At 40.6% G+C, this 27324-nt stretch overlaps 1 protein-coding gene and 1 long non-coding RNA gene across 3 annotated transcripts; one reads left to right on the top strand and one right to left on the bottom strand.

The window, feature by feature from the left end:
• ALDOB (aldolase, fructose-bisphosphate B) lies at positions 1 to 15023 on the top strand. Its single transcript, XM_072654916.1, has 9 exons — positions 1 to 96; positions 4549 to 4670; positions 6261 to 6472; positions 6910 to 6964; positions 8347 to 8507; positions 11004 to 11087; positions 12023 to 12197; positions 12986 to 13185; positions 14382 to 15023. Exons 2-9 carry the CDS (start codon positions 4559 to 4561, stop codon positions 14475 to 14477), a joined length of 1095 nt encoding a protein of 364 aa, XP_072511017.1. The 5' UTR covers positions 1 to 96; positions 4549 to 4558; the 3' UTR covers positions 14478 to 15023.
• Positions 10888 to 27301, bottom strand: LOC140534189 (uncharacterized). Of its 2 annotated transcripts, XR_011977211.1 has the most exons (4): positions 27096 to 27301; positions 16156 to 16352; positions 14133 to 14251; positions 10888 to 11121 (listed from the first exon to the last, which is right to left on the bottom strand). It is a non-coding gene; the product is annotated as an uncharacterized lncRNA (long non-coding RNA). The 2 variants fall into 2 exon arrangements; XR_011977207.1 differs by having other exon boundaries at positions 14133 to 16352; positions 27096 to 27298.
• Between the last annotated feature and the right edge of the window lie 23 nt (positions 27302 to 27324).

The raw sequence follows: 27324 nt of genomic DNA, 5'->3' as shown, positions 1-27324 counted from the left end.
CTATAAAAAGTTTGCACACTCCAGAGTCGTCCTATTTGGCAGCTGCCTCCTCATCAGGAACTTCTAACATTACGCAAAGACTCTCTCCACCAAATAGTAAGTACAAGTTTCCGGGTATTATTGGATTTCAAACTGTGGAACCAGGGGTGCACTGGAGACAATTAATCCAAAGGAGTAGGACTGGGTACTGCTTCTAGCAATAATATTTCGAGCCATTTTGCTGAATATTACTGGGATGGCCAGCCAGGCTAAAATGACTTTATCTTAATAGCACCAGATGATCACACACCCCATTCATTTTATTCTCCCCTCCCTATATTTGAATCCTATAAAAAATGAGGTCTTACTAAATGCAAAAGGTTAATGTACAAGACATGCATATCAAGATGGCAATGTGGTGAAAGTTCGGAATCTCAGACTACAGAGATCCAACATAAAGAAAAGTTCTTTCTTTTGATTGCATTTTAACCTCCTGATAAGTCTAGTTTTTCTCCTTCCTTCTCTACTACACATTTTTGCTGATTATTGACATCCTTGTAGTAGCCCTGTGAGGAGGAGGCTTGAGATGAGGGAACAATTTTATTCATCCCACAAGTATTGGTTCCATGGACAAGCAATTGAAATACCAAGAGGAGTGATTTTTTTAAATGGGTCATAGGTAGATTAGAAAAAAAGCAACCAACATTCCTGATCTTTAGTCTAGGATAGGGTGTGTGACATGGGGGAAAACCATTTGTCTGCCACGTCAAGGGCCCTGGGTTCTAGTTCTAGGTCTATTACTTGCCTATTAGTTTTGTGACCCTGGGTCACAAAATCACATATTACAAATCACTTCAGCTCTCTAGGCCAGCTTCCTCATCTGTAAAATGAGACCATTGAACAAGATAATGTTGTTTAGTCATTTTCAGTTGTGTCTGACTCTTCATGACCTCTTTAGGAGTTTTCTTGGCAAAGATTCTTTTGTGGTTTATATTTCCTTCTCTAACTCATTTTATAGATGAGCAAACTGAGGCAAACAGAGTTAAGTGACTTACCTACTATCACACAGTTACTGTCTGAGGCCAGATTTGAACTCAGGAAGATTAGTCTTCCCGACTCCATACTCAGCCTACAATCCTCTGTGATTTAAGATCATATTTCTGAAGCATTTTACAATGTGCCTTACCGATAGGAACTCTATGAAGTGAGTAGTCAAGTCACATCCATTGTATAATTAATATTTAAGTCTTAAGAGTTCTGAAAGTCTACCATTCAACTTCTAAACCAAGTTTTTTAATAGTATCAATAATGTTCATGATAATATGATATAAAGTTAATAACAAAAACACGCCTGAAAATTATGAGTTCATGAGTTGTCTTCTTATCACTTGGAAATGGGGGGGTTGTTTAAATTCTCCTCATTTCCCCGCCATATTTTGGCTTACAGCTTCTAACAAATGTGTGTGATCCTAGATTATATTTTTACCACAAAATGCAAGGGTCTGCATTGATCTTCCTTTTATTTGCCCTGGACATCTCTGAAATGAATGGGCACCTTCCTCCACATCCCAACACCTCTACACAGTCACATACTGGTGTACCCCAGGACTCTGTCCTGTGTCTTCTTCCTCTATACTGTTTTGGTTGGCGATCTCATCAGCTCCAGTGAATTCAATAATGGATTAAATCATTATCTCTATGTTGATAATTCTCAGGTCTATTTCCCCAGTCATAACTTCTCTTCTAAATTCCAATCTTGCATCTCCAACAGCCTAATAGACTTCTGGAACTAGATGTCACATAGACATCTTAAACTCCAAGCATGTTATCATTCCCCCCAGGTCCTCATGTGTCATCTTAGATTTCCCATTCTCTCTTTCTTTCTCTCCTCCCCACCATCATGACTTCTTAACTCTGGCCAAATCCTCTTCTCTCCTCTCATACTGCCACCACTGTGAAGCAGACCCCCATTACCTCACATCTCTTGGTTTGTCTCCCTGCCACAAGTGGCTCCTTACTCCAGTCCTAAATTGTTTGCATAGTTTCTGCTCCATTACATTATGAGCCCCTTGAGAGCAGGGACTAATTTTTTTTCCTCTTTCTTTTTATTCCCAGCACTTAGGATAGATCCTGACACAAAGTAGGTATAAATGCAAATGTTGCACATCCATACATCCTCATTTTCAAAGAAACGACATCCTGAGATGTCAGATGCAAATGCCCCATGGCTACTGATGGAGACTTCAGAAATCTTTCTTTGGAAACCTCATCCCTCCTTATCAGGCTTCCTGTCTCCCAGGGTTGGCCTTTGGCCTGAGTCTCTGTTGTATGATTAACAGAAGACAATATTTGTGCTGATGTTGGTATAGACCTTTAGCCCCCTTATCTTCCTTTGGCCTGGATTAATTCTTTGTGTTCAGTTTTGTTTGTTTTCTTTTTTTGCTGTATACTAACTATAAGCCAGCAAGATAAGCTCTAAAAAAAATAGCTCAGTTTGTTTTCAGTAGTGCCATGAAATCCTCAGGAGGAAAAATAAAAACAAAAACAAAAAGCAATCCATGGAAATAACCATTCCCAACAGAAAATCATGTTTTCTTTAGTGGCTGCCCAGTTTTGATCTCAGGTTCTTTCAGTACTTTTTCTGTAGTTAAAGATTACTCACTGGGTACTTTCATAGTCCTGGTTTTCAAGCTGATTACTATTCAGGCAACTTCTAGCCTGAATACTCCTAAATATAAGCATCACAGTTTATAAAGAAATTCAAAATGCCCTGGGGTAGATCTTCTGCCCCAGTTCTCCACCTTTACACAAGTGAATGTCTTGACCATACAAGATGTGTGACTGTCCATCTTCTTCAAGTTCTCCAGGAATGGAGACTACATAATTTGCTTTAGGAACCCAATCCTCCACCTTTTTTTTCTACTCCACTCCTTCTCTATAGCCCAGCCAAATTAGCCTTTTTGTACTCCACATTCGCTCTCTCCATCTTTCTGCCTTTACACTGGCTATCATGCATGCCTATTATCAACCAATCACAGTTCCTTAACCCTAGTTGCCTTCAAAGCTCAATTCAATCGGTATCTTTATATGAGGCCTTTTCTGATTCCCCCAGCTGCTACAACATCCCTCCCCCAATATCCTTGAATTTGTTTTAAATATGTTTTCTATATACTTGTGTATGTAGATATGTATACTTGTGTGTGTGTATATATATATATATATATATATATATATATATATATATATATATATATATATATATATATATATGTATATCTTACATCTCCGAATAGAATGTAAGTTCACTGAGAGCAGGAATTATATTACTTTTTTCTTTGTGTAAGTACTTAATAAATGCTTGGTAATTGATGGGTTTTCCTTGTATCCAACCAAAGTCTCTCAGTCTTTAAAGTTTCAGGAGTTAGAGTAGGTTTTTATAGCATCTGTGAGTGTTGCTTTAGCTGGTAGCGAGCTTCTTCAGGAGAGGAATTGCTCTTCTTTTTGCCTTTGTATCCCCAGAATTCAGCACAGTGCCTGGCACATAGTAGGTATTTAATTAATACTTAGTGAACTGAATGTCCTGACCACTTTATTCTCTGACATCCTCAAGCTATCATAGCACTTCTCTATCTAATTTCCAAACCAAAAGTTGGGACATGTGGTCCAACAAAGAATAGGTTTTTGAAAAATCTCATTAAAATGTACTTTCTTTTTTCAAAATTGAGATTGTCTTGGAAAATGGGGGAGAAAAATGGTGACTATGTCTATGCTGATGGAAATTTCCAAAGGGTCTTGTAAAGGGTGTGGTCTGCAAATCACTCAATGGCAAGTGGTCATTGAATATGTAGAAATTCATTTACCTATCTAGTCCACAAAGCGTCTAGGATCTTGCCCATATCACTTTTAAATAATGTACTTTGAGAATTTTAGAACTGAGAAGGATCCCCAAATTCATCAAATCCAGTCCCCTTCACCTGGAGCACCTTTGCTGCATCAGATTATGAAATGGATATCTGTTCTCTTACAATCCTCAAGAGATTCACAAAACTTTTAAATGAAGTTCTTCTGACTCCAAGTCCAATGGTCCTTTGACAATTCTGCCAGAAACAATTTTATTCTTTAAGTCTGAGAGAAGGTAGCTCTGTTCATCCCAAGCGTGTAGCTCCTCAGGGGGTAAAATGACAACTTCTCATAATAAAGAATCTTCTAGGCAGCTGACACTTGATTCCAAGGTTTGACCTTTCTTCTCCCAGGAAAGGTTCTACAGAAATACAAAGCCAAGTTGTGAAGATGTACAGAGTATATGAGCCACTATGTCTCACTTAAAATATCATTCTCTTCTCCAGCACCTGGTACAGATTTCTGTATAGAGTGATCCCCTTAATACACATTTCTTGTTGATGATAATGCTAAAGATGATGAGTATATGTGTACCTATCTGTGTAGCTTCCATTATAAGTTGGAATAAATGGTCTCTGAGATCTCTTCCAAATCCAAGATTCTGTGGTCCCTATACCTCCGTTTTCCAGCTATTAGCATTTCACTTTTTTCTTTATTTGTCTCTTCCAGAGCCCCCACCATGGCCCACCGTTATCCTGTACTCACTGCAGAGCAGAAGAAGGAGCTCTCAGAGATTGCCAAACGCATTGTTGCTGATGGCAAGGGGATCCTGGCTGCAGATGAGTCTGTCGGTGAGTACAAAGGATATTATGCTATATTACATTTTACAAGTTTGTTAACTTGTAAAAAGTCACTCTCCTTATCAAAAGAAATCTTAATGTTTCATTCTTCATCCTTTTTCACAAGTAGGGTAGACTCTCAGAGTAAAATTATTCCTATAAAGGCTTATGGGGAACTTAAGAGTAAAGGAACCCACAGTCTTGTCACGTAAGAAGGTTAGTCTCCATCACATTCCTTGACCCTCCCATCGTTAGCACCTGACTCTCAGGCTCCTAGAGCTTCTTAAGCATGCCCTGTGCAGGGCAGGGAGGCATGATCTCAGGAGTTTTGAACTGAAGAAGTAGCATCTGTTAACTCTGGGGTACACACTTGATCGCTTCAGGTAGCACAACCAGATACACAGAACCTACTCTTCTCCTTGATAATGGGAAACTCATGGGACAAATGAAACACTAATACGCAGAAGGAGAAAGACAGCCAGGAATACTCATCCTTCCGCCTTCCCCAAGGTCTTGTAACTTGGCTGTGATGAAGCCCTGTCTGTGTTTTTCCACCCTCACCAGTCCTAAGCACTATATAGTTTTGTGAATATTTTTTGTCCCCCATTTCCTCCTTCCTCTCTTCAAGTACACCATGTCTCTTTGAGCAGAAACCACTGGGTTCATCTATACTGCTTTCTCTGTTGGCTAACAACTTCCTTAAATTTCTTTTACTTATTTTCTTCCTAATCTACTAGAATGCAGTTCATTGGCAAATTATTAAACAAGTGAGCAACTTGGAGTCAGGACCAGGTTACCAAGCTGGGGTCAGAAGTACAGAAATCTGAAACAGGAGGCAGGGAGAAAATGCAACAGACAGAAAGTGAGGTTCAAGTCAAATCATTGAACTGAAGTCAGTAGTCCTCTTACCATAGATGTTGAATTGGGGCCTACCCAGAGACAGTTTGTCTGAGTGCTGAGGGTCCTAAATACCTGGTTGTAGCTAGTAGTAAATAATCACTCACTTGACCCTGATTGGCAGGTTCAACTCTGTGTGCCCAGCCTACCTGCTCCCCTACTGGGTCTTAACTGAGATTCATTGGTGTGTCCTTTCCATAGAGTATTTGAAGTTTTTAAGATTTCTAGGTCAAAAAGACCTTTGGCATACACACACACATGTATATGTAGATATATGTATATATATGTGTGTGTGTGTACATGTACATATGCATATGTAAGTATATGTGTATATATGTATGTGTATACATATATACAACCACACACATATATACATATACATATATATATATCTTTATGTTTGCCAAATACTTTATATATGTTCTCACAACAACCCTGTGAGTCAAGTGCCATAGATATCAGCATCCCTAATTTACAAAGGAGGAACATGAGTGGTCAAGTGACTTGCTCAGGGTCACATAGCTAGTAAATGTCTGACCCAGGTGTTTTTGATTCCAAGTCCAGAATTTGATCCATTATTCTGTACCACCTCAATGAGTTAAGTGTAAAAGTCAGGTGACCCTTTAATTGTTTGTTCCAATTGTTCTCAGAAACCATGTTGACCCATTCCTCTCGCTATCTTCCATATTTTGCTGTCTGTTTTAGGTACCATGGGCAATCGCCTGCAGAGGATCAAGGTAGAGAACACAGAAGAAAACCGCCGTCAGTTCCGAGAAATGCTCTTCTCTGTAGACAAATCCATCAATCAGAGCATTGGAGGTGTGATCCTTTTCCATGAGACTCTCTATCAGAAGGATAGCCAAGGAAAGTGGTTCAGAGACATCCTCAAGGAAAAGGGAATCGTGGTGGGAATCAAGGTCAGTACACCTGGTAAACATATCACTTCCAGTGGAATCCAAAATATTTGTGGCTCTCTCCCTATATGAAATACTGGGGAAATGTTGAGGTTGAGTCAATCCTTGTTCTCCCATCTAACATTATCCTTCAAAGTTGTTGCTTCCCTAGCCCTTCCTGGTCTTTTCCCCAATATCTCTATACTCCCAGGCTTGTATATTGGCCACCATCTAAGATGGGATACTTTCTCTAGCACAAAATTTCTGTATACTCCCTACAGCCAATATCCCCTGTACTTAATTTCCATAGTCTTCCTACTTATACAAACTCCATCTCATAATGCAGTGCATTTGGTTGAGGAGAATCATGCAATGAGAGTAGCTCTGAATTAAGAAAGTCAGGATCATTGCCATCTTCACTCTTTGGCATCTACTGAATGTTCATAATCTCTTTTTCACAGCTGGACCAAGGTGGTACTCCCCTGGCAGGAACAAATGGAGAAACCATCATTCAAGGTGAGAATACTGCTTCCTGTGATGGAACATCCCTGTATGTTTTGGATATGCAAGAGGAAGAATGATAGCAAAGAGTAGAAAGGAAACCAGCTAAATTTACAAAACATTTGATGAGTCCATGTACCAGCAAATATCCAAACTAGGGACAAAGCCTTGGACTAAGTTTTGTGGGTGATACAAAGATGAATAACATACAACTGCCCATAAAAACAATCAAATATAGAGACAAGATATAAAACCATAAAAAGTTAAATAACAGCTCAAAATACCCTTTATGGAGTACTTTAAAGTTTATGAAATTATGTTATATGTGTAGATTATTTATGTATGTACATATCTGTGTATATGTGTACATGTATATGTGCATGCATATATAACATATAATATTGTAAACTTTATGTGTATATGTATATATAACATACATATATATGAGTGATATTCATTTGTGCTATTACTCAACTTTTTATTACTCAAATCTATTATTTAATATGTATATTTACATACATATATGTTTATATGTGATAATCTGCATTTATAATACACGCATGTAGGTCTATATATATCTTCATATACATACACATATATACACATATATGTGTATGTGTATACAGAAATACAGATCTGTGTGTGTGTTTGTCCTTTGAATGTGATAGCAAGCAAGGACTGTTACTGAATCCTAGCTCTTCACTTATTACCTGTATGGGCTTTGGAAAGTCCCGTCATCTTTCTTGCACTCAGTTTCCTCATCTGTTAAAGTCACATAAAGTCTGACATTTGATCCTTACAGCCATTCTGTGAGATAGGAAAAGCAAGTGCTATTATGTTTATTTTGCAAATGAGAAAACTGAGTCAAAGACACGGCAAAGTGATTTGCCTGATGTCAAATGGCTAATACATGATAGGGCTTGGACTGACCTCAGGCCATTTGCTTAGATGTAGGGATAACCTGTAGATCACAGTCTGTTTCTACATTCCTGTACTATTCTAAAACATAAATTCCTGGGGTCAAGAGGGAATTTCTTTTTGGTGAATGGGTAAATCAAAATGACTTTATTTTTGAGCCTTCCCTTAACTCTCTTTCAGGCTCAGCTTAAGATTTAAGACTCAGTAAGCTAAAGGATTATTGAGAGCATGGATAGTACCATCTGTGTTACATCTGTGGTCACATACAACTTAATTGCTTAGGCATTTTAACACATAAGCCACAGAGAGAAGGCAACAGGGACAGGGGAATGTATTCTGAGTTTAAAGAAGTCAAGGAACTAGCAATGGAGGGTAAGGTGCTAAATGACTACTTCCAGCCCCTAGGCTTCCCAGTTAAAGGTTCCATGCACTACAGCAGGGTCTCAAGAAGACATATCTCCCATTTTTGTGGTTTGAAGGCTTGGATGGACTCTCTCAGCGCTGTGCCCAGTACAAGAAGGATGGTGCTGACTTTGGAAAATGGCGGGCTGTGCTGAAGATTGCTGACCATTGTCCCTCCAGCCTGGCCATCCAGGAGAATGCCAATGTACTGGCCCGCTATGCCAGCATCTGCCAGCAGGTATTGCTCTAGGCCTTTCATAGACACTCCAGTGTCCCACAACAGCTTTCCCAGATTTCATATCCCTCATTCTGAAGAAGCCTGAAGGTTTAAAGGCAGAATGATGGCCTCATTGTTGCTGGGCAACTCATGATAACCCATAATGACAGTTGAACTAGGGATCCCTCATTCATGGGTATGACAGCTGAGACATTGGATTTAGGGGAAGGAGCCCTATAGAGTCCAACCTTTACAGAAGAATGTTAGTGTCCTTCAGTTTGAATGATGGCTTTCATATGGCCCCTTCTTCCTCCATTTTCAATATACTTTTCATAAAATTTAGCAAAAAAATCTATTTTTTTCTCTCCCATTTCTCTTCCTGTCCCTGCTGTTGAAAAATCATAGCAATGACAAAACCTTTGTAGCAAATGTCCCGCCCTCCCTTCCTCCCTCCCTCCCTTCCTTCCTTCCTTCTTTCCTTCCTTCCTTCCTTCCTTCCCTTCTTTCTTCCCCCTTCTAGTTCCCAAAACCTTAAACCCAGTGCACTCTGAAGTCCATGGGCTGCACAACAATAGGTCCCTGCCCAAGCTCCACTTAATGACTAGCTTAGAGTGGTTATCACTAGTAACAGCATCTGTTGATTTAGGTATTTTTCTTTTGTTCATTAAAAGGGCCATTCCCTGACTGCTTCTTAAAGAGGCCTGTTCACTCAGTGGGCATTACCTCCCTTTAAGTGAGTACCTGAGTGAGCCTAAAAAGGCCAAGGTCTCCCATTGCATTCTGGATTGCATTCCTGATGAATATCTGGTCACTGGACCCAGATGGCTCAGGAGGAGAAAGTGAGGTTGGTGACCTTGCACAGCCCTGCCTTGCTCAAAACAAAGTCAAGTGCAAGTCATGACATCATTTCTCTGATGTCATGGTCTTCTTTGAAAATGAAGGATGAGCACACACACACACACACACACACACACAGGAATCATCTTTAGTTTTCACTTTGCCACTACAAAAAAAAAGTTGCTACAAACATTTTTGTGTATATGGGTGTTTTCCCTCAACATTTTGCTCTAGAAATTTAAGTAGAATTTTTTTTCTGTCCAGCTAGGAAACTCACTTAAAAATTTCCTACTTTCTTTTGAGATTAGGTCTTCTCTCTAGCCTAGGCTGCAAATACAGGGTCTACTCACAGACCTGATCCCAATATTGATTGGCATAGAAGCTTTGACATGCTCTGTTGATCTAAGCAGAATCAGGTCACCTCTCATCCTGGTGGCCCTTCAGTAGACGTTAGCCCTGCTGTAGCTTGCAAATCTTTAACTCAAGTGATTTTCCTGCCTCAGTTTCCCCAGCAGCAAGCACAATTGCTATGCATCAATACACCTGACTCCTTTTTCATTTTTAATACCATTTCACCACACTTTGGCACCCATTGCCACAACCAATCAATATCCAACTGCTTTTCAGATTTCACTGTGATGTTTGCTCCAGGCAAGAGTGATAGGGAGCTGACTGAGACTTGCAGCCTAGCATGAAGGCCACCAAGATGTGAGGGGGCCTTCCCCTCCAGCTCACAGAGTCTTTGGTTGTGCTAAATCCTTCCCGGTTCCTGATGGGTGTTTTGAGTCCAGACTAAGTCACATGTAATTCAACAAAACTGCAACACATACATGTATAAAATGCCAATTATGGGCAAGATGCAGTGAATAGGATGTGGACTTGGAGTCAAGATGTTCTGAGTTCAAATCTGGTCTATGACACAAGCTGTGTGATCTTGGGCCAGTCATTTAACATGTTTACCTCAGTTTCTTCATCTGTGGGGATAAAATAGCATTTCTCCCCCTCCCCAGGATTGTTATGAGGTTAAAATGAAATATTTCTAAAGTGCTAAAGGCCTATATATAAATGCTGGTTATTATTATTAAGAACTATGTTTGACACTGAAGATATAAAGAGAGATGTAACATGGGCCCAGCTGTCAGGTAGCTTACAATCAAATGAGGGGAGATGGGATGTCAGTGTGTATCACCTGGGAGTAGGTTAGTGTCACAACCCCTTTGGAGGCTACTGGTGAGGCTGAGAGGTTCTCTGGATTCCTACTTCAGTCTCCTTTGCTTCTAGATGCTGCCCAGTAGTGATTAAGGCTATAAGGCCTCATCCTTCTAGGGTCCTCTCCTGTAAGGCTCTCAAGCACCCAATGAAGACTCTTATTTACCCCCATACAGCTTGGGGGTTATTGTTATTAAATACCCCACAAAGTTGTCACTAGAGGCCTGTGGAAAGCAGGTAGGCAAGAAAATCTAATGCTTAGCAGCTGTTTCATTGTCTCCTCACTCATTTTAAAGGAGATCATTTCACTTTGTTGAATTTTTCCTTCATTGACTGTTCCAAAAACACTCAGCTATTTTGTTTCCACAAAAGGTCTTTATTTTATACTAAATGGTTTCTCTGGTTCTCCAATCACTAAAAGGACTGCAGAGAAGGGCAACCTAATGTCCATTTCATCTGTTCTCTCTTCAGAATGGACTGGTGCCCATTGTGGAGCCTGAAGTCATCCCCGATGGAGATCATGACCTTGAACATTGCCAGTACGTCTCTGAGAAGGTAACTCCTGGCCTTGAAGGAAGAGCTCTCACTGCTGTCAAAACACAAATGGATAAGAATAGATCCAGGCTCACTTTAAATAATTTAGGTGGCCCAGAAAAGGACTTCTTTTGTTTTGAGAACAGTCAGCAAAAACTAAAGCTGCCCTTGCCAAATTTATCCATCTCAGGGCAAATGTATAAGATTCCAGCTTTCTTAACCTAAGGCAGGAGCTACCCTAAACCCATAGACAGAGATGGATGTGTGGGAGGAGGCAGCTTTTAAAGGAATCTGTCTGGAAACCCATAATGAAGAGAGAGAAAACAAGGGGGAGCAAAAAGAGGATAAAAGAAAGATTGGGGCTTTGAACAGGTCACGGCCCCTTTGTAGGCTCTAATTTCTCAATCTGTAAAATGAAAGGGGGCAAACTAAGATATCTCCTGGCTTTGTGATCTGAAATGCTATGATTTTCGGCCACCCAACTCTTATAGGGAGCAGGGGTAGAATTCATAGAGGCTGTAAGGCATAATGAGTAGTGTTATCTTTGTAAGTCAGTCAGGAGCTGGGGGTCAAATCCAGCCTCCGTCTCTAGCTATGTGACCCTGAGCAAGTCACTTAACCTCTGTTTGGCTCAGTTTCCCATTTGTAATATGAAGATAATAAACAGCACCTACCTCCAAAGGGTTATTGTGAAGATGAAGGGAAATAATAACTGTAATAATATTTATAAATGATTTAACACAGCATCTAACATACAGTATGAACGTTAGCTATTATTATTATCTCTGAGCTGATTGGGACTAAAAAGTTATTGGAAAATTCATGTCCCAGTTGTCACAGGACAGGTTAGTTGTAGAGGAGAATGGGAAGGGCTTTAATTAAAATAATGTAAGGAGAGTGGCAAGACAAACCAAAATACTGTTTGACCTTTCCCTTTGACCTTCTACCTTTATTAGGTCCTGGCCGCTGTCTACAAGGCCCTGAATGACCACCATGTCTACTTGGAGGGAACGCTCCTGAAGCCCAACATGGTAACAGCTGGACATGCCTGCACCAAGAAGTATACCCCAGAACAGGTGGCTATGGCCACTGTCACAACTCTCCACCGAACAGTCCCTGCTGCTGTTCCAGGTAAATGCCTTTTTTCTCTCCCAGATTGATGTGTACTCCAGGCCCTAGTGGGCCTGGCTTCTTCTCAGCCTCTTTGCTCCTGCTTCTGAAAGAGTCTTCCTTCACAATTGTTTCTTAAAGGATTGGCAGTGATATCTCAAACCATAAATCCCACAAATGGAAAACAAAACAAACCAAAACGCTTGTAATAAATACGCAGTCAAGCAAAGCAAGGACCCACACAGGCCACGTCCCAAAATGTATGTCTCATTCTGAACCTTGAGGCTATCACCTCTTTGTCAAAAGGTCGGTACTATGTGCCTTCCACAGGCTCTGGAATCATTCATCGATTGGAATTCTTAAGTCTTGCCACATTGTTTTTGTTTACAGAGTTGATATTGAATTAATTGTCCCCTGGGTTCTTATCACTTCCCTTTCTATCAGTTCATACAAGTCCTTTCAGGTTTCTCTGAAATCATCTCTTTTGTTCAATTTAGTTAGCATTGATTGTATCTACTTTGTACAGAGACCTGTACTAGGATATGGGAAATACAAAGGTGAATGGAGTCCATCTCTATCCCAGTCATCCCCCAATTATCATGTTCTTCATACCCCAAGACAACACAGTACATACATCTTCCTCCAGCAAATATCATAGTTTTACACATAAATCAAGCAAAAATGGAATCGAGAGACAGTATGCATTCAATTTTGCATGTGTGTGTGTGTATGGCACTGCTCAACTTCCACCAACGGATGACGGCTAGTTGGTCTCAGCTCTCATTTTCAAGGGTTTTCTCTTCTTTCAGGTATCTGCTTTCTATCTGGAGGCATGAGTGAAGAGGATGCTACTCTCAATCTAAACGCCATCAACCTTTGCCCACTGCCCAAGCCCTGGAAGCTAAGTTTCTCCTATGGGCGCGCCCTGCAGGCCAGTGCACTTGCTGCCTGGGGGGGCAAAGCTGCAAACAAGAAGGCAACCCAAGAGGCATTTGTGAAGCGGGCTCAGGTGAGGAACCCAGCTCTCTTCTCTTCCTGGCCAGGTTGTTTCTTCTACTTTCCACCTGTGATTTACAATTTGATTTAGTAGTAATTCTGAATGGTTCTTGATATCCTTAGCAATGCCTTGCATTGCAAGTAAACATAACGGCAAAGTGGACAGTTGGGTGATTTGGAGGACTGGCATAACAGACATGCTGGAGAATGGAGAGCAAGGGAGTCTGGAGTGTTAGTGAATACTTCATTAAAGTGGCTGATCACTAGAGTCTAGACTAGATAGGTAGTCAAGTAGAGGCAGAAGGAGGCTAAGGGGCTGAAGAGTCAAAGGAACTTTCCATTTAGAGCTGGCAAGGACCTTACACAGTTCTATCCTTATTTTACATATGAAAAAGCTGAGGCCCAAAAGTTCTTGCTTAAAGTCGCATAGGTAGTAAACAGAAGAGGTGGGATTTGAACTCAGGTTCTCTGATCTCAAATCCATTATTCTTTCTACTCTGAATTAGGAGGGATTGAGAACTCGGAGGGAGGTCACAGTGAGTGCTAGTTCAGAAATTTAGGTTCAGTGAATTAGAGAGGCAGAAAATAAAGTGCTGTGGTTGGCCAGAGGGAGTTCCATGATGTGTGGCTGACAGATGAAGTACAGGTCTAGAAAGTCAAGGGCAGGGGGCAAAAGGGTATGACATGTCATCAGCTGGAAGGTGGCAATTACATAGAAGGATGGCAGGAGGTCAAGAGATAGAAGCCCAACGTTAAGGGAAAGAGGAATGTGGAAGTGGATCCTAGAGAGGCATCAAGTAATAGTATTGATGCAACTAGGTAATGCAGTGGATAGAATTTTGGATTTGGAAGATCTGAATACAAATCTTGACCCTGACATCATGTGACCTTGGGCAAGTCATTTAACCTCTTCAGCCTTAGTTTCCTCATTTGTAAAACAGAGATAATAACAGCACCTACCTCACAGGCTTGTTGCAAGGATTAAATGAGATTGCATGTGTCAGGTGCTTTGCAGACTTTTAAGTGATATATAAATGCCAGTTATTATTATTATGCAGGACAGACCAAAGTTATGAATTCTAAAGGAGGAGAAAAAAGAGACAGTATCATATTGATCATTCAGGACAGACAATGATAAACACGGACAAATGTCTGTTTTTTGTTATTTGTTTTTAATTAACCAAGGTCCTCTTTCTTCTTGTGTTTCAGGCAAACTGCCAGGCAGCCAAAGGGCAGTATGTTCATTCAGGCTCTTCTGGTTCTGCTGCCAACCAGTCCCTTTTCACTCCCTCCTACACCTACTAGTATCCTAGGAATCTCTCCCTGACCATTGCTCCAGTCCCTTTTTACATGTCATTAGGAAGCTACTGAGAAGTCAATATGTTACAATACAGGCCAAAAATCGTATGACAATTCTGATTGGACTTAGTGGCAATACAATACATTTTAAATCCTTAAATGCAGAGTGAACATTAGTTTTACACACATACATGTGCATGTGTGCATACACATGCACATGCACACGTGCACACACACACAGACCTCCCTACCCTTCCTCTAATCCTCCTCCCAACTCCCATTTTAAGAATCTGAAACCAATTTTCACAAAGTTGTTCCTTGCTTATGGGGAAGCTGGAGAACAGTTTCAGCCCTGTCTCAGTGATACTCCTCTGTAACTTAAGAATAATTAGTATTTTTTTAAAAAAAATATCACTTTTCTGCCATGAATAACAGTCATCAAATGAAACATCTCTTAAAAGCTGTGGATTGATGAGTATTTCTTATCAAGTAATCCTGGCAGTCTGCAAACCAATACTTGCATTGGAAAATAAATAAAGCATTTTATAAACACTTGGCATGTACCATGTCCTCTTTTGGTATTTTCAAGATGGCTTACTATATTTGTTTATGGTCAACGTAGATTCAATGCCATACACTACCCTTGATTGTACTTATGTCTATTTTGTTAGTTTGTTTCTCAATTAAAGTAATTCAGACCCAAAGTTGGAACAGACTTAAGACAATGTGGTTCAGGGGAAGGAGTGCCAACTTACGAGTCAGAGGAGCTGGATTCAGATCCTCACTCTGGCCTCAGACAAGTTACTCCTTTCTCTACGCCTGTTACTTTATCTTTAAAATGAGGCCAGTATGAGATGATCTCTAAGGTCATTTCCAGTTCTAAATTTGTGGTCCTATGATCTATCCAACTCATTTGACAGGTGAGGAAACTGAGGTCTGCACACATGAAGTGACTTTTCCAAGATCACAAAGCTAGGGAGGCCTGGAGCTAGAACCTTGGGTACATAGGTCCCTTTTCAGAACAGGAAACATTTGGTTGAGGAATTATTGGCCATTCATGATGTGCAATGCCCTACCTCAGTTTACCTATAGTTCGTTTGCCTTCATCCTAAGGCCAAAGTTTTTAATTCATTCCCTTTACATAGCTCACCTGCCTTCCCACAAAATTATGTAGAAGTGCTAGGGACAGTATTCTAAACCCTGGTCTACTATTTTAGAATTGAGGTCATGGTGAAGGTCCTGAAAATTCTGTGACCTGGTCTGGCTTTCATCTGTTCTACATTTATTTTTAAAGTCTAAGTTGGTCTATGAACTATTTGTGCATCCAAACAAATACCATTTTTCTTTTCATTGGCATTGTTTGCCTTTTTTTAAATTTACATTTTAATCTTTAAGTATCTCCCATCCCTGCTGGCCTGACTTCCCCTCAAGTAGTATAGTCCATAGGAGCTTACCTAGTTCAGGGAGGAGTAGCACCTCTGGCATGAGGGGTTCCTAAGACCTTTGCAGGGTTCCTCATCCATCTTTGATGTCCACCTGTCACCCAACTCTCACCTGTGGTCCCAAGAAGCTGTAGTATACTGAGGTGGCCACACCCTGGTAAATTGGCTTGGCAGATGGACTAAATCAGGTTGAGAGTAACCAACAGGCCTCAAATCTATCAGTGAGTTAGAGGGATGTGTACCTCAAGCATGTGAAGACTTCCCCTGGTGGAATGGGTAGTTGAGAACAATTTATTCCAACAGCCATAAAGACAAGTAAAGCAGGCACTGTGGATCCCTTGGAGCTTGGTCAGACATCAATGACGACAAGGTCATCCACTGCATCCTAGACCATAGCCAGTCATCTTCACTTGTGTCCTCCCGCTAGACTTCAATGATTCTGGAAGAGAGAGTGAGGCCAATGACTTTGTGAAACTATGCCTGATTTAAATCCAATTTGTGGCAAGTCAAGACATCACCATGTGATGCTATTGACCCACTTTGAAAATGATGACAACATGGATCACAAGAGAAAATGATGAGGATACATTTGGCTCAGCACAGTCACTTATTTCTAGTGGAGAGAAGATAATTAAATACTCAAATATCCTATCAGAAGGGAAATGAACTTGGAGTTCCAGGTCAAGGATCAGCCTATTAAGGAGGACTCTAACCAGAATCTTGACAGACTAAAAGAGAGACACCCCTTGCAATTGTCACAGGTCAACCTATTTCCTTTTCCTTTATAGAGATGGACAATGGAGGCATCCTTGATTTCCAGGGGGATAACCTCCTCTGGCCATATAACTTGGAAGATTTCAGTCAACTTTTGTATGATCAGTGAACCTCTGCCTTTTAAATCTCTGCTCTAATGGAATTAGCACCAGGTGTTTTGCCATATGAGAAGAGCCTAATGGCATTCAAAACCTCTTCTGCAGTTAAAATTCGGTTACAGAAGGATTTACTTCAGCCTGAGGTCAATGGCTTCAGGACTGATTGATGAGAACCCAAGTCTGTTGAAAACAATAGGGAAGTGTTCCAGGATCATGTCCTTATCACTGATCTGTGTGACTCCATCAGCACCAAACAGTTGAGATGCACTATAGGTCTTTGGCCCTTAAATAGCCTTAAGGGAATCATAGAAGTGCTTTGGGTTGTTACTATCAGTATAAAACTGAATTTTATCTGCCTTCTTACTCAACCAAGAATCTCACATCTCTCTAAGCTTTGCTTGTACTCTACTTTTCATGGAGTTAAACACTGCCTTCTTAGAGACAGATGAACTATCCTGCTGGCAATCCCTGTGGAGTTCTCGTTTTTCATTTAGTATCCATCATTTTCATCAACCCAGTCCTGATGTTTGCAAGTATTCTGGCCCAGATGGGTAAATATGGTGCAGTACACCAAATCTCTGAAAGCTGCCCACTCCTTTTCTGCTCCACTGTTGCCAGTTAAGTATTGGCTCACCTTTCCCTCCAAGTCAGCAACAAACTGTTTCCACATGGAGAAGCACTCTTTTCTATTGTCATTAATTTTTCTGGTAGTCATCTTGTACTGAGGCCTCTGATTTTGCTGAATGTGAATTTTTAGCTTGTAGAGAATGAGTCTATGATCAGTCCAGCACTCTATGCCACATTTCTCCTTTGTCACTTTCACATCCTATCTGTCTCTTCTCCTTACCATGACATAGTAAATTAAATGCCAATGTTTGCTGTGAAGGTACAGCTATGAAGTTTTATCACATTTAGGTAAAAAGAAAACAATATTGGTCATGAGAAGATCACAAGATGCACAAGTCTTCTGTAATAAGTGACTGTTGCTGGTGCTGTTCCCAACTTCATTTCTTCCAAGAACTTCCTGCCATGCCTGGTAGTCTGTGCCTACTATGTATAACATTAAAGTCACCCAGAATTACAAGCTTGTCCTCTTTCAGCACATTGATAATGAGGGTCTCCTGGTCTTCATAAAATTTTTATTTGACCTCATCAGGTTTTGTCTTGGTGGGAGTATACACATTGTTGATGGTGGTGTGGTACTTCAATGCAAGTGGCAATTACATTGTCACGAACTTGTCATTCAGTCCTTTGGGGAGGCATACAAGCTTGTTGACTAAATTAGATTTTATTATAAAACTTGCATCAGTTTTTCATGGCGCTCCTCATCACAGCAATCACTCCACAAAAATGTGTATCCAGCTCTGACTTCAGTAAGTTGGTCTTAATTTACCAGTCCTCTTTCACTCACATACTAGCTTTATTTCACTCATTTATATGTGATACTTGCTGAGTTCTCTCCCAATAAGAGCAGTTTGTTTTTCAGGTCTACAGGACTTCATGTTGTCCATAAGCATACACATATTCCATGTACCAATGATGAGTGGAATTATCTTCATAAAATTTTTTGTACTTTTTTTTGTATTTTGACCTCAGAATAGTATCTCCATTTTCTGTGGGGGTTAGGTTAGATGAAGCAGACAGTTTTTAGGGCCCCTTTTCTAGCCCCTTCCTCAAACCAAGAAGTGAGCAGTGTGGTCTTTCCAAAAGGCTGCTCTAACATCCAAGGGGCTGTCAAATTCCACTGCTGCTTCAATCTAGTAAGAAGATGACCCTACACCTGGGCTGCCTGTGTGCAGGGTTGTGACTATAGCTCCTAGTGTATTCACATCTGCAGTCTCACTACTTACCATTTGCCACAGGACTTCAAGTAGGAGTAAAATAATAAAATAGTAAAATATAAAGTAGTAAAATGGTATGGGTAATTTCTTTTGACTTGCACATAAATTAGATTTAGTTGAGGCAGAGTTGCACAAAGTTGGCAGCAGCCTCACTCTTTCTTCCAGTGTCATTGAAATCTAGTGGCAAGAAAAAAAGTCAGCATGACTGGTGATGGCCTGGGATGCAGCACATGACCTTGGTATCTTCAATGTCTAACCAAGCCCTAAGTGCTCCACACTGCCTGCTTCTGTCACCTTCATGACCACTGGAACAAATTGTTCACATCTGCCTATTCTACTGGGGAAGTTTTCACTTCTGCTTGGGTAGACACCTTCCTAACTCACTGACGGACACCAAAAGTAGAAAGCAGCCCTGAGAAAAGGGCTCAGAAGCCCTCACACCGGAGGTACTAGTCTTTTCTGAACACCTTGTACACCCTTCTCCTTGAACTAGCTTGAAGCCAAGAGCACATTCACTACGTAAAAGTAGAGATTTCCATTTACCATGCCACATTTGTAAGTGAATTTGCCATGTTGAAATTTTGTAGAAACTACTTTGTATGAGTTCACTTTCCCAAGGGCCTATGTAGTCTTAGGGAGAATGTGCCTTTAATATTCCTTTATAAAACAATACTGATGTTACTGGTAGAATGAAGGAACTGGCAGTTTACAGTTGGGGAACTACACCAGAATGGAGATTTGAGCCATTATTATAAGAGAAAGACAAAGTCCTCAGAATTACTACACAATAAACCTGTAAGTGCCAACTATGTGTTGGATGTTGTGCTAAGCTAAGCTCTTACAAATAAGAAAAAGAAGACAGTTTTACCTTCAAGGAATTTACAATCTAATAGAAGAAGACAAGACACAAAAGGAAACTTGAAATGGGAAAGGGAGACAGGATCACAAGGATACTTGATGCAGAGGTATCTTCTTCTGTCTTGTTTGGTGGAGGTGAAACCAAGCAGAGCTGCAGCAGGAGAGTGAAGGGAGCTGGCAGGACATTTCTGCCCTCCCTCTTTGGGAAGAACTTAGTACTCTACTCTCCAGACCACCAATCAGAGGGGAGAAGAACCTGAGGGAAGTGGGGAGGCATCAGGGAAGCCAAACTGAATTAGTAAGACAGTGAGGAAATTAGAAGTGATCAGCTTTTCTTGGAAGAGTCACTGGTGTGAAATTGAAAGTCAGCACAGTTTCGGAGTAAGAGTGGATTGAGAACTGCCCCCAGAACCCTAAGGAAGAGACGTAGCCAGAGAAAGTGTTGCTACAAATATTTTGTACTATGAAGCCTCTCTTTTTATCAATCTCCTCTTTGGGTTATATGCCTAACAATGGATTCCCTGGGTCAGAGGGAACAGATATTTAAATTATTTTATTTGCATAATTCTGAATTGTTTTCCAGAATGGCAGTGCCAATTCACACTTCCACCAATGACGCATTTGTGTGCCCATCTTTCCACAACTCTCCTAATATTGACTATTCCAATCTTTCGCCATCTTTGCTAATTTGCTGGGGTATTAGTGAAATCTCAGGGTTGCTATGTTTTCATTTCTCTTGTTATTAAAGATTTGGAACATTCTTTCATGTGGTTGCTAATGTTCTGTAACTCTTCTTTTGAAAACTTCTCTTATCCTTTCGCCACTTATCTATTAGGCAGGGAATGCCTTTGAGAACGCCAAGGTTCTGTAATTCAATAAGGTGAATGCACATGAGCAAAGTTTCACTTACTAACCATAACTTAGGCAAATCGCTTATCTCTCTGTTTCCTCAGTTCCAAAATAGGTATCACAATATTTGCCCAGCTTATTTTTCAGGGATATCATGAGAACCTGGAGACTCTTGGAGGAGTCAACGATGTGCGAAACAATCTACTGCTGAAAATGGAACCTAGACACCTGCACTGAATCCCAGCTCTGACACTTAATAGCTGTGTGACTTGAGGAAAATCACTTAATCCTGCTAAACTTCAGTTTCATCATTTACAAAAAGAGGATAAGACCATTCGAACTATCTATTTCACAAGGTTGCTGTCAGCAAAATGCTTCGTAAACCTTAAAGCCCTGTATGAATTGTTATTACCAGAGAGGATAAAATTAAGACCAAAGAGATTAAGTTTAGCAAGGGAATGAAGCTAATTAGCAATGGAGGCAGGATGGAATGTTGCACTATTTCTCTTTCAGGTTGTATGTGTGTGTGTATTGTGAGTGTGTGTGTGTGTGTGTGTGTTTGTGTCTCGGTGAGGAAAACCGAATGATAAATTGTAAAGGACAATATAAATATGAGGTGTTAGAATTAGGGTATCTTGATTTTTAGTCCAGTGACTTTTCTGCTAAAGTCTGTTGTAATACATGTAAACAATAAAGCTATAAGAATGCAGGTATTATTTTTAAAAGTTGTTCAGTAGGTATCTACTAGATGAAATGACTCAGTTGTGCAGCACTATTCAGCGGTGACATACTTAAGTTTGCCACTGCGCTTAATAGGTCTTTGGGGAAATCAAAGCCTGGAGATGACGTAGCTCATTGTCAGTGCCATTATTAAGCACCAACAGCATGATATGACAAATTGAAAATAACTGATGAATTGAGCAGTAAAAGCTAGGCCAGAAAGTCAAAAAATTTCAAGAGAGGGAAAAATAAAAGACAAAGTGTTTGATTTGAATACATGTTGAAATTTTAATTTGTATATAACTTTGTAGAGAAAGAATTTTGTGGCAAGTTATATAACACATAGCCTTTTATTTACATGTAACACAACTAGGATTCTTAGGTACAGAGATACACAGGGATGTGTTAAATATTCAATTAGTCTAGAAGATAAAAGAATGGGGCTGATTTTTCCCTGTTTGTTTAGAATTTCAGTTTCCCTTTCTACCTTCCTCAGTGTTTCTTATGTCCCGTACTTGACTTTATCCAGGAGGACATTCTCAACGTTCCTCACTCCAATTCCAAATATTGTATATCTCTGCCACCATCATTACTCAGCAACCTCTCATTTTTGGTTCATGCCATATGAACCTTCTTGTGTATGCCACACATGTGTGTATATGTATATATATGCATATGTGTGTGCATATATATACACATGTGTGTATGTGTGTAATAGGTGCAAAATATGTGTATACATATGTATAAAATATTTGTGTATGGTGTATGCATATATGTATATGTGTATATACACACGTATATATATATACATACACATATATGTACAAGTATCTCTGAGTCATAGCATGAACTTCTATAGAGGAAAACAAGCAGAATCTAAATAGCAATAGATGTATAATGAAGACTTGGTGAATGCCTAGATCACTGAAGATGGTGTCAGACATGGGGCAGATGCTAGAGACGTTTCCAGCAGCCTGGAGAACCCGACTTCTGTGTTGGCTTATCACATCATTGAGATCAGCCTTTTCTCTTGTTGCATCCCCTGAATGGCCTGCATTTTAAACAATGCTCAGATGGCTTTTGCTCCCTTTTCATCTGAGGGTGAAGGGCTCCACTAACACCTAAGGTAAATGGGAGGGTGTGAGGACTGCTTCCTATGCCCCCTGAGGTCCTCTAAGGTCATGTGGCCTGAAGAAATGGGCCTGGGTTTTGGACTTGTTTGTTCTTCATTCTAGGGCTAGAGAGTGGAGTCTCTGACTGGCCTGGGAGCAGCAGCTATAAGGATACAAGAATCCCGTTCAGTCAGCACAGCAATAAACCCCTGAGGAACAATATCCAGGGACTTTAGCCCAGTCGGGATTTGAACTTGATCTTGGTGGGACTGATACTATGTAGCAACTGGGCTATACTGTGAGCTAAGTCCTCCTCTCCCCAGAGACCAAGGTGGTATGTGTGGGAGGGATTATTAATAGTCAATCAATCAATCAACATTTATTAAGCTCCTATCCTGTGTCAGGCTTTGTGTTAGGCACTGGATTATGCTTCAGGGGAAAGAAAAATTTTGGAAAAGCTAATCTGATGTTAAATAGTTAAATGTAATGGGGTGCTAGTCACTGGGGCCCCTAAAATGGGAGGAATATATACTGCAAATGCTTGAGCTGATGGCAGAGAAAAGAGATCTCTCTAACCCTCTTCTGGGTACTAAGGAAGCCTGAGGCAGGTAAAATATAGTGGGTTTGGCCCTTAGAGCATGGACCAGAGTAATCCATGTTACATGCACAATGATCACAACACCGTAACATAAAAAGATTACTAAAAGGAAACCCAACCCTGAATAATCACGAAGTTCAAAAGTGGTCCTGGAGAACATATGGCAGAGGCAACAGCCCCTGAGAGCAGAGTGCGGTCTACGCTTTTAGATCTTGTCACTGTATTGGGAATTTTTGCGTGATTGGGGGTGAGGGAAGAGAAGGTCCAGAAACAACTGATGTAAAACGCAAATGGCATTAAAGCTTTTTAAAGATGCCATGCAGGAGGATTATGGGAATCTGAGCTAACACAGTAAGAATCTGTTGTTTCTCAGCTTTAAGTTCATAGTTGTTGAAGTTCATAGTTCAGTTTTGGGTCAGGGCTTAAAGACATCAGTCCCTTTGGGATTTTCTGGGGGGGGAGAAAATCCCAAGTGGAAGAAGAGTGGGACGTGAGTGAAACATTAGAATAACAACACAGCAAATCTCTTTTGGGCCCTGGGGACAAGGCATTTCCACTTTGTGTTTCTAGAGTCAAAGACTTTCTCTTGGAGTACGGCACACAGAAGGGCTGCTAGCTCAGGCTCACTCTTGATCTAGTCAGACAGAAAAGACACTAATTCAGCTTCGAAGGGATTAAAATCTTACTTTATTCTAGTCTAGTCTTCTCACAAGAGGTTTGCTGGTAATGGGAGCACGATTCCTACAGCATTCCCTAATGAGATTTGGGCTGAAATTGTAAATATCCACCGTGATTTTTCTTGGTAACTAATACTCTCTTTCTCTCCTCATCTTACTTCCTGCATGAATGTTTTATCTTCTGCCAGTAGAAATGAAGCTCTTTGAAGGCAGAACTGGTTTGTTCGGTCTTTGTCTTCTTTTTTTGGTCACTTCTTGCCCATCACCTACAAACACTGTCCCAACCAGATTAAAATACAATTGAGAAGTATTTAACACGTAAGACAGGTAAACACAGCACACTGGAGGGCTGCTAGCAAAGGTTCACTCTTGCTTTGATCAGACAGGAAAGACATTAAGAAGGGGTTAATAATCTCACTTTATTCTAGTCTAGGTTTTCAGAAGAAGGTTGCCCATACCGAGGGCACAAAGTTTTACAGCATTCCCTAATCACCCTTCTCACAGGGGCTGGTGAAAAGTGGGGGCAACTACCCCCATGTATCAATGGAGTCAATGGAGAGAGGTACAGCTTGTGCATTCCCCTAAATCCCCTCAAGCCTCAATGGGGGCTGGTTGAGGCAAACACAGATGCCCCCCCTCAGAAGCCTTGATGGGGGCCATTCAAGGCACACACAGCATTGTGCATTCAACCCTAAGGATTCCTCGTTCACTGACCAGGGCCCACAGACAAAGAAGGTATATTGCCAGCAAGTTGACATTACCTCATCCCTGTATGTCACTGTACATTTGCCGTGGATGTTTACAATTTAAGCACAAATGTTTATACCATTTATCATTACATAATGCTGTGCAGGCATGGTGGAGAAGTTTTGAATCATAATCCTAAGAACTCTTATCTGGGAACAAGAGATTGTTATGGATATGGATCCTAGGAAACTGAGCTCTAAGAAATAATAACAAAAATCCACTTTACTTACTCTAAAATCTACTTCAATTCCATCCTACCATCTAAGCCAGACTAACGTAGTCTCTTAAGTCTAGGTTACCTATAGATTTAGTGAATAGATAGACTGATAAGACTTTATCATTTAGTAACATAATTTAGAAGAATAAATCATAAGATTATAAGGTTTTCATTTTTTTTTTTTAAAAAAGGCTAGGATTCCCTTTTTAACAAAAAAGTGGGGTTGACCAGAGCCTAAATTCCCCTGTCTGACAGCTAGAGAAAAATTTTCCAGAGATTAAGTTCCTTTTTCCTTAGTGGATAAGCTCCATTTTTCTTTTGAACTAGAGTCCAAGTTGAGTAATAGAATATTCTGGGGCGGGGGAGAGGGAGAAAGCAGGGAGTGACTGCTAACCACTGACCACAAATTCCTCTTTCCCAGTAAGTTTTCTGGTTACAAAAGGCACCACCTGTAAGGAAAGGACTTCTGGGTAGGATTAAGAAGACCTGGGAGAAGCTAATTAGTTAGGTGACCTGCTTTGTCTGATTGAATTGTTTCTGTCATTTTAAAAAATTCCTCGTTTCTGTTATAAAAATCAACTCTGCAAATCACTCCGGAGGAGTCAAGTGACCTGATCTGGTATCCAAATACAAGCTTTGGGAATTAAATCATAGATGGCTCAGTAACTTTGTCCTCAGTTTCCTTTTTATTTCAGATAATTAATTTTTAACAGTTATCAGTTCTTGAGGTTTGATTCTGCTTGAATGTTGCAGAAACTATTACACTGGGACAGAATATAAAGCAAAATAAACACAAAGGTCTTGGAGTAGACAGAAAAATAACAGCTGTGGCCTGGTACTCTCAAAACAGCACTAGACTTCAAACTAGGAAACGTGGATTGCCACACTTGTGATATAAGCAATCTCCTCTCAGCCTGTTTTCTCACACAGTAGTAACAAAAATGCTTTTTAAACATTACCGTTCTGTAGAAGAAATACGACCTGTTATTAGTCAAGAGAAGACAGAGGCACATGAGTCTACAGTGCTGCTCAGTTGTTTTAGACTCTTGGTGACCCCATTTGGGATTTTCTTGGCAGAGGTGGTGGAGAAGCTTGCTGTTTCCTTCTCCAGATCATTTTACAGATGAAGAAACTTGAGGTAAACAGCGTTAAAGGACTTGCCCAGGGTCACACATCTAGTAAGTATTTGAGGTCAGGCTTGAACTCAGAAGGACAAGTCTTCCTGTCTCTATGCCTCTGGCATTCTATCCACTGAGTTGCCAAGCTGCCCCAATTAGCGTCTAGTACAAGTCATTTGGGGCCTTTAAGACCTGGAAATTATGATTTTGTTGGCTAAGTTTCCTTACAAAGCTCTAAAAGAAGAGGATGAAATAGGGCTAACATCAGACAGTGGCACTCTAGCCTCAGTGATTCAATGTGGCTTATCTGGGATCCTGACTTGAAACCCAGTGCTGTCATCATCTCATAGTTTTAGGATTCCACGTTGAGAATGTGCCTATGGGGAGGAGAGAGTAAGCTGAGGAAAAAAGGGGAATCTTTGGTAAAACCTGGCTCCCAATTAATTTCAAGCCAGTGTAATTCAGGTAAGGACTTCTTAATATCTGCTACAATGGGAAAAATCTTTCCCGTGAGTTTTTCTGATACATGTCTCATTTCTAAGCTATATTAGGAAAGATTAAAATTCACAAAAATAAGAACCATCCCCTCAGCTGATAAACAGTACAAGGCAGTTTTCAGGAGAAGAAATCCAAGCTATCAACAGACATATGAAAAATGCTTTAACTCACTAATAATTAGAGAAATGCAAATTTTAAAAACTCTGAGGCTTCATTTTATAACTAATAGATTGGCAAAGTTAACAGGAAAAAACAAACACTGGAAGAGCTATGGGAAAACAGGAAACCCTAACCTTAATATACTATTGGTGGAACTGCGAACTGGTCCAGTATTTCTGGAAAACAATTTGGTCTTATGCTCTAAAAGTTATTAAACTTCAACAACCCAGTGATACCAATATTAGGTCTATATATAAAAGATATAAGAGGAAAAGGATTATATGTGCAAAAATATCTATAATAGTTCTTCTGGGGGTGGCAAAGAATTATTAATGGAGTATACATCAACTGGGAAATGACTAAACAATTTATAATTTATTAAGTGATGGAAAACTACTACTGTGCCATAAGAAATGACGAAGGGGAAAATTTCAGAAAAACTTGATAAAATTTGTATCAATTGATGCAAAATGAAGTTAGCAGAACCGGGAAAAATAGATACACAACATATTGTAAAGACAAACAACTTTTGAATGCGGTCATGTGTGGGAGCACGCTACGTTGCTTTGTCCATGTAGGTTATGAGTGTCTTACCTGAGTCTGTCTAGATGAGTGAGATCACTCAGCCCAACGGGGAGGGAGGGGCCCAAATTTCCCCCAAAGGGAGATTCCCCAGGTCTCTAGTATAGCAAGCTGAGAAAAAGGACATGACAGAGGTTTCTGGGTCCTCTACCTGTCTTTATCTCCCCTCCGAGGTCCAGGTGGTGGGGGTAGGGATGTAGGTGGGGGTGGTGGGGTTGGGGGTGAGGGTAGGGGTGGGGGTGGGGAGTGGGGATGTGGGTGGGGGTGGTGGGGTTGGGGATGAGGGTGGGGGTGGGGGTGGGGGTGGTAAGAAACCACATCTCCTCTCTCAAACCTTGTAACCAGAAGACCAGGATCTGTTGAGTTCTGGAGTTTGAAGTACCTTTCCAGGTTCCACCTCTAGAACAGAATGGAGAGGAGGGTAGAAAGCTTTACTTCCCTCCAAAATAAGGTATAAACTTAATGGGATCATTGCAGAACTTCCCTCCTAACCCTCCTGGGGATTTCTGCCCCAGCCCCAGAAGCACTGACTGCCCATTCTCAGGGACCTTTAGAAGTGCTTG

This window comes from Notamacropus eugenii, chromosome 1 (genome assembly GCF_028372415.1).
Source record: "Notamacropus eugenii isolate mMacEug1 chromosome 1, mMacEug1.pri_v2, whole genome shotgun sequence".
Taxonomy (NCBI): domain Eukaryota; kingdom Metazoa; phylum Chordata; class Mammalia; order Diprotodontia; family Macropodidae; genus Notamacropus; species Notamacropus eugenii.
This window is presented reverse-complemented; position numbering and strand designations above follow the sequence as displayed.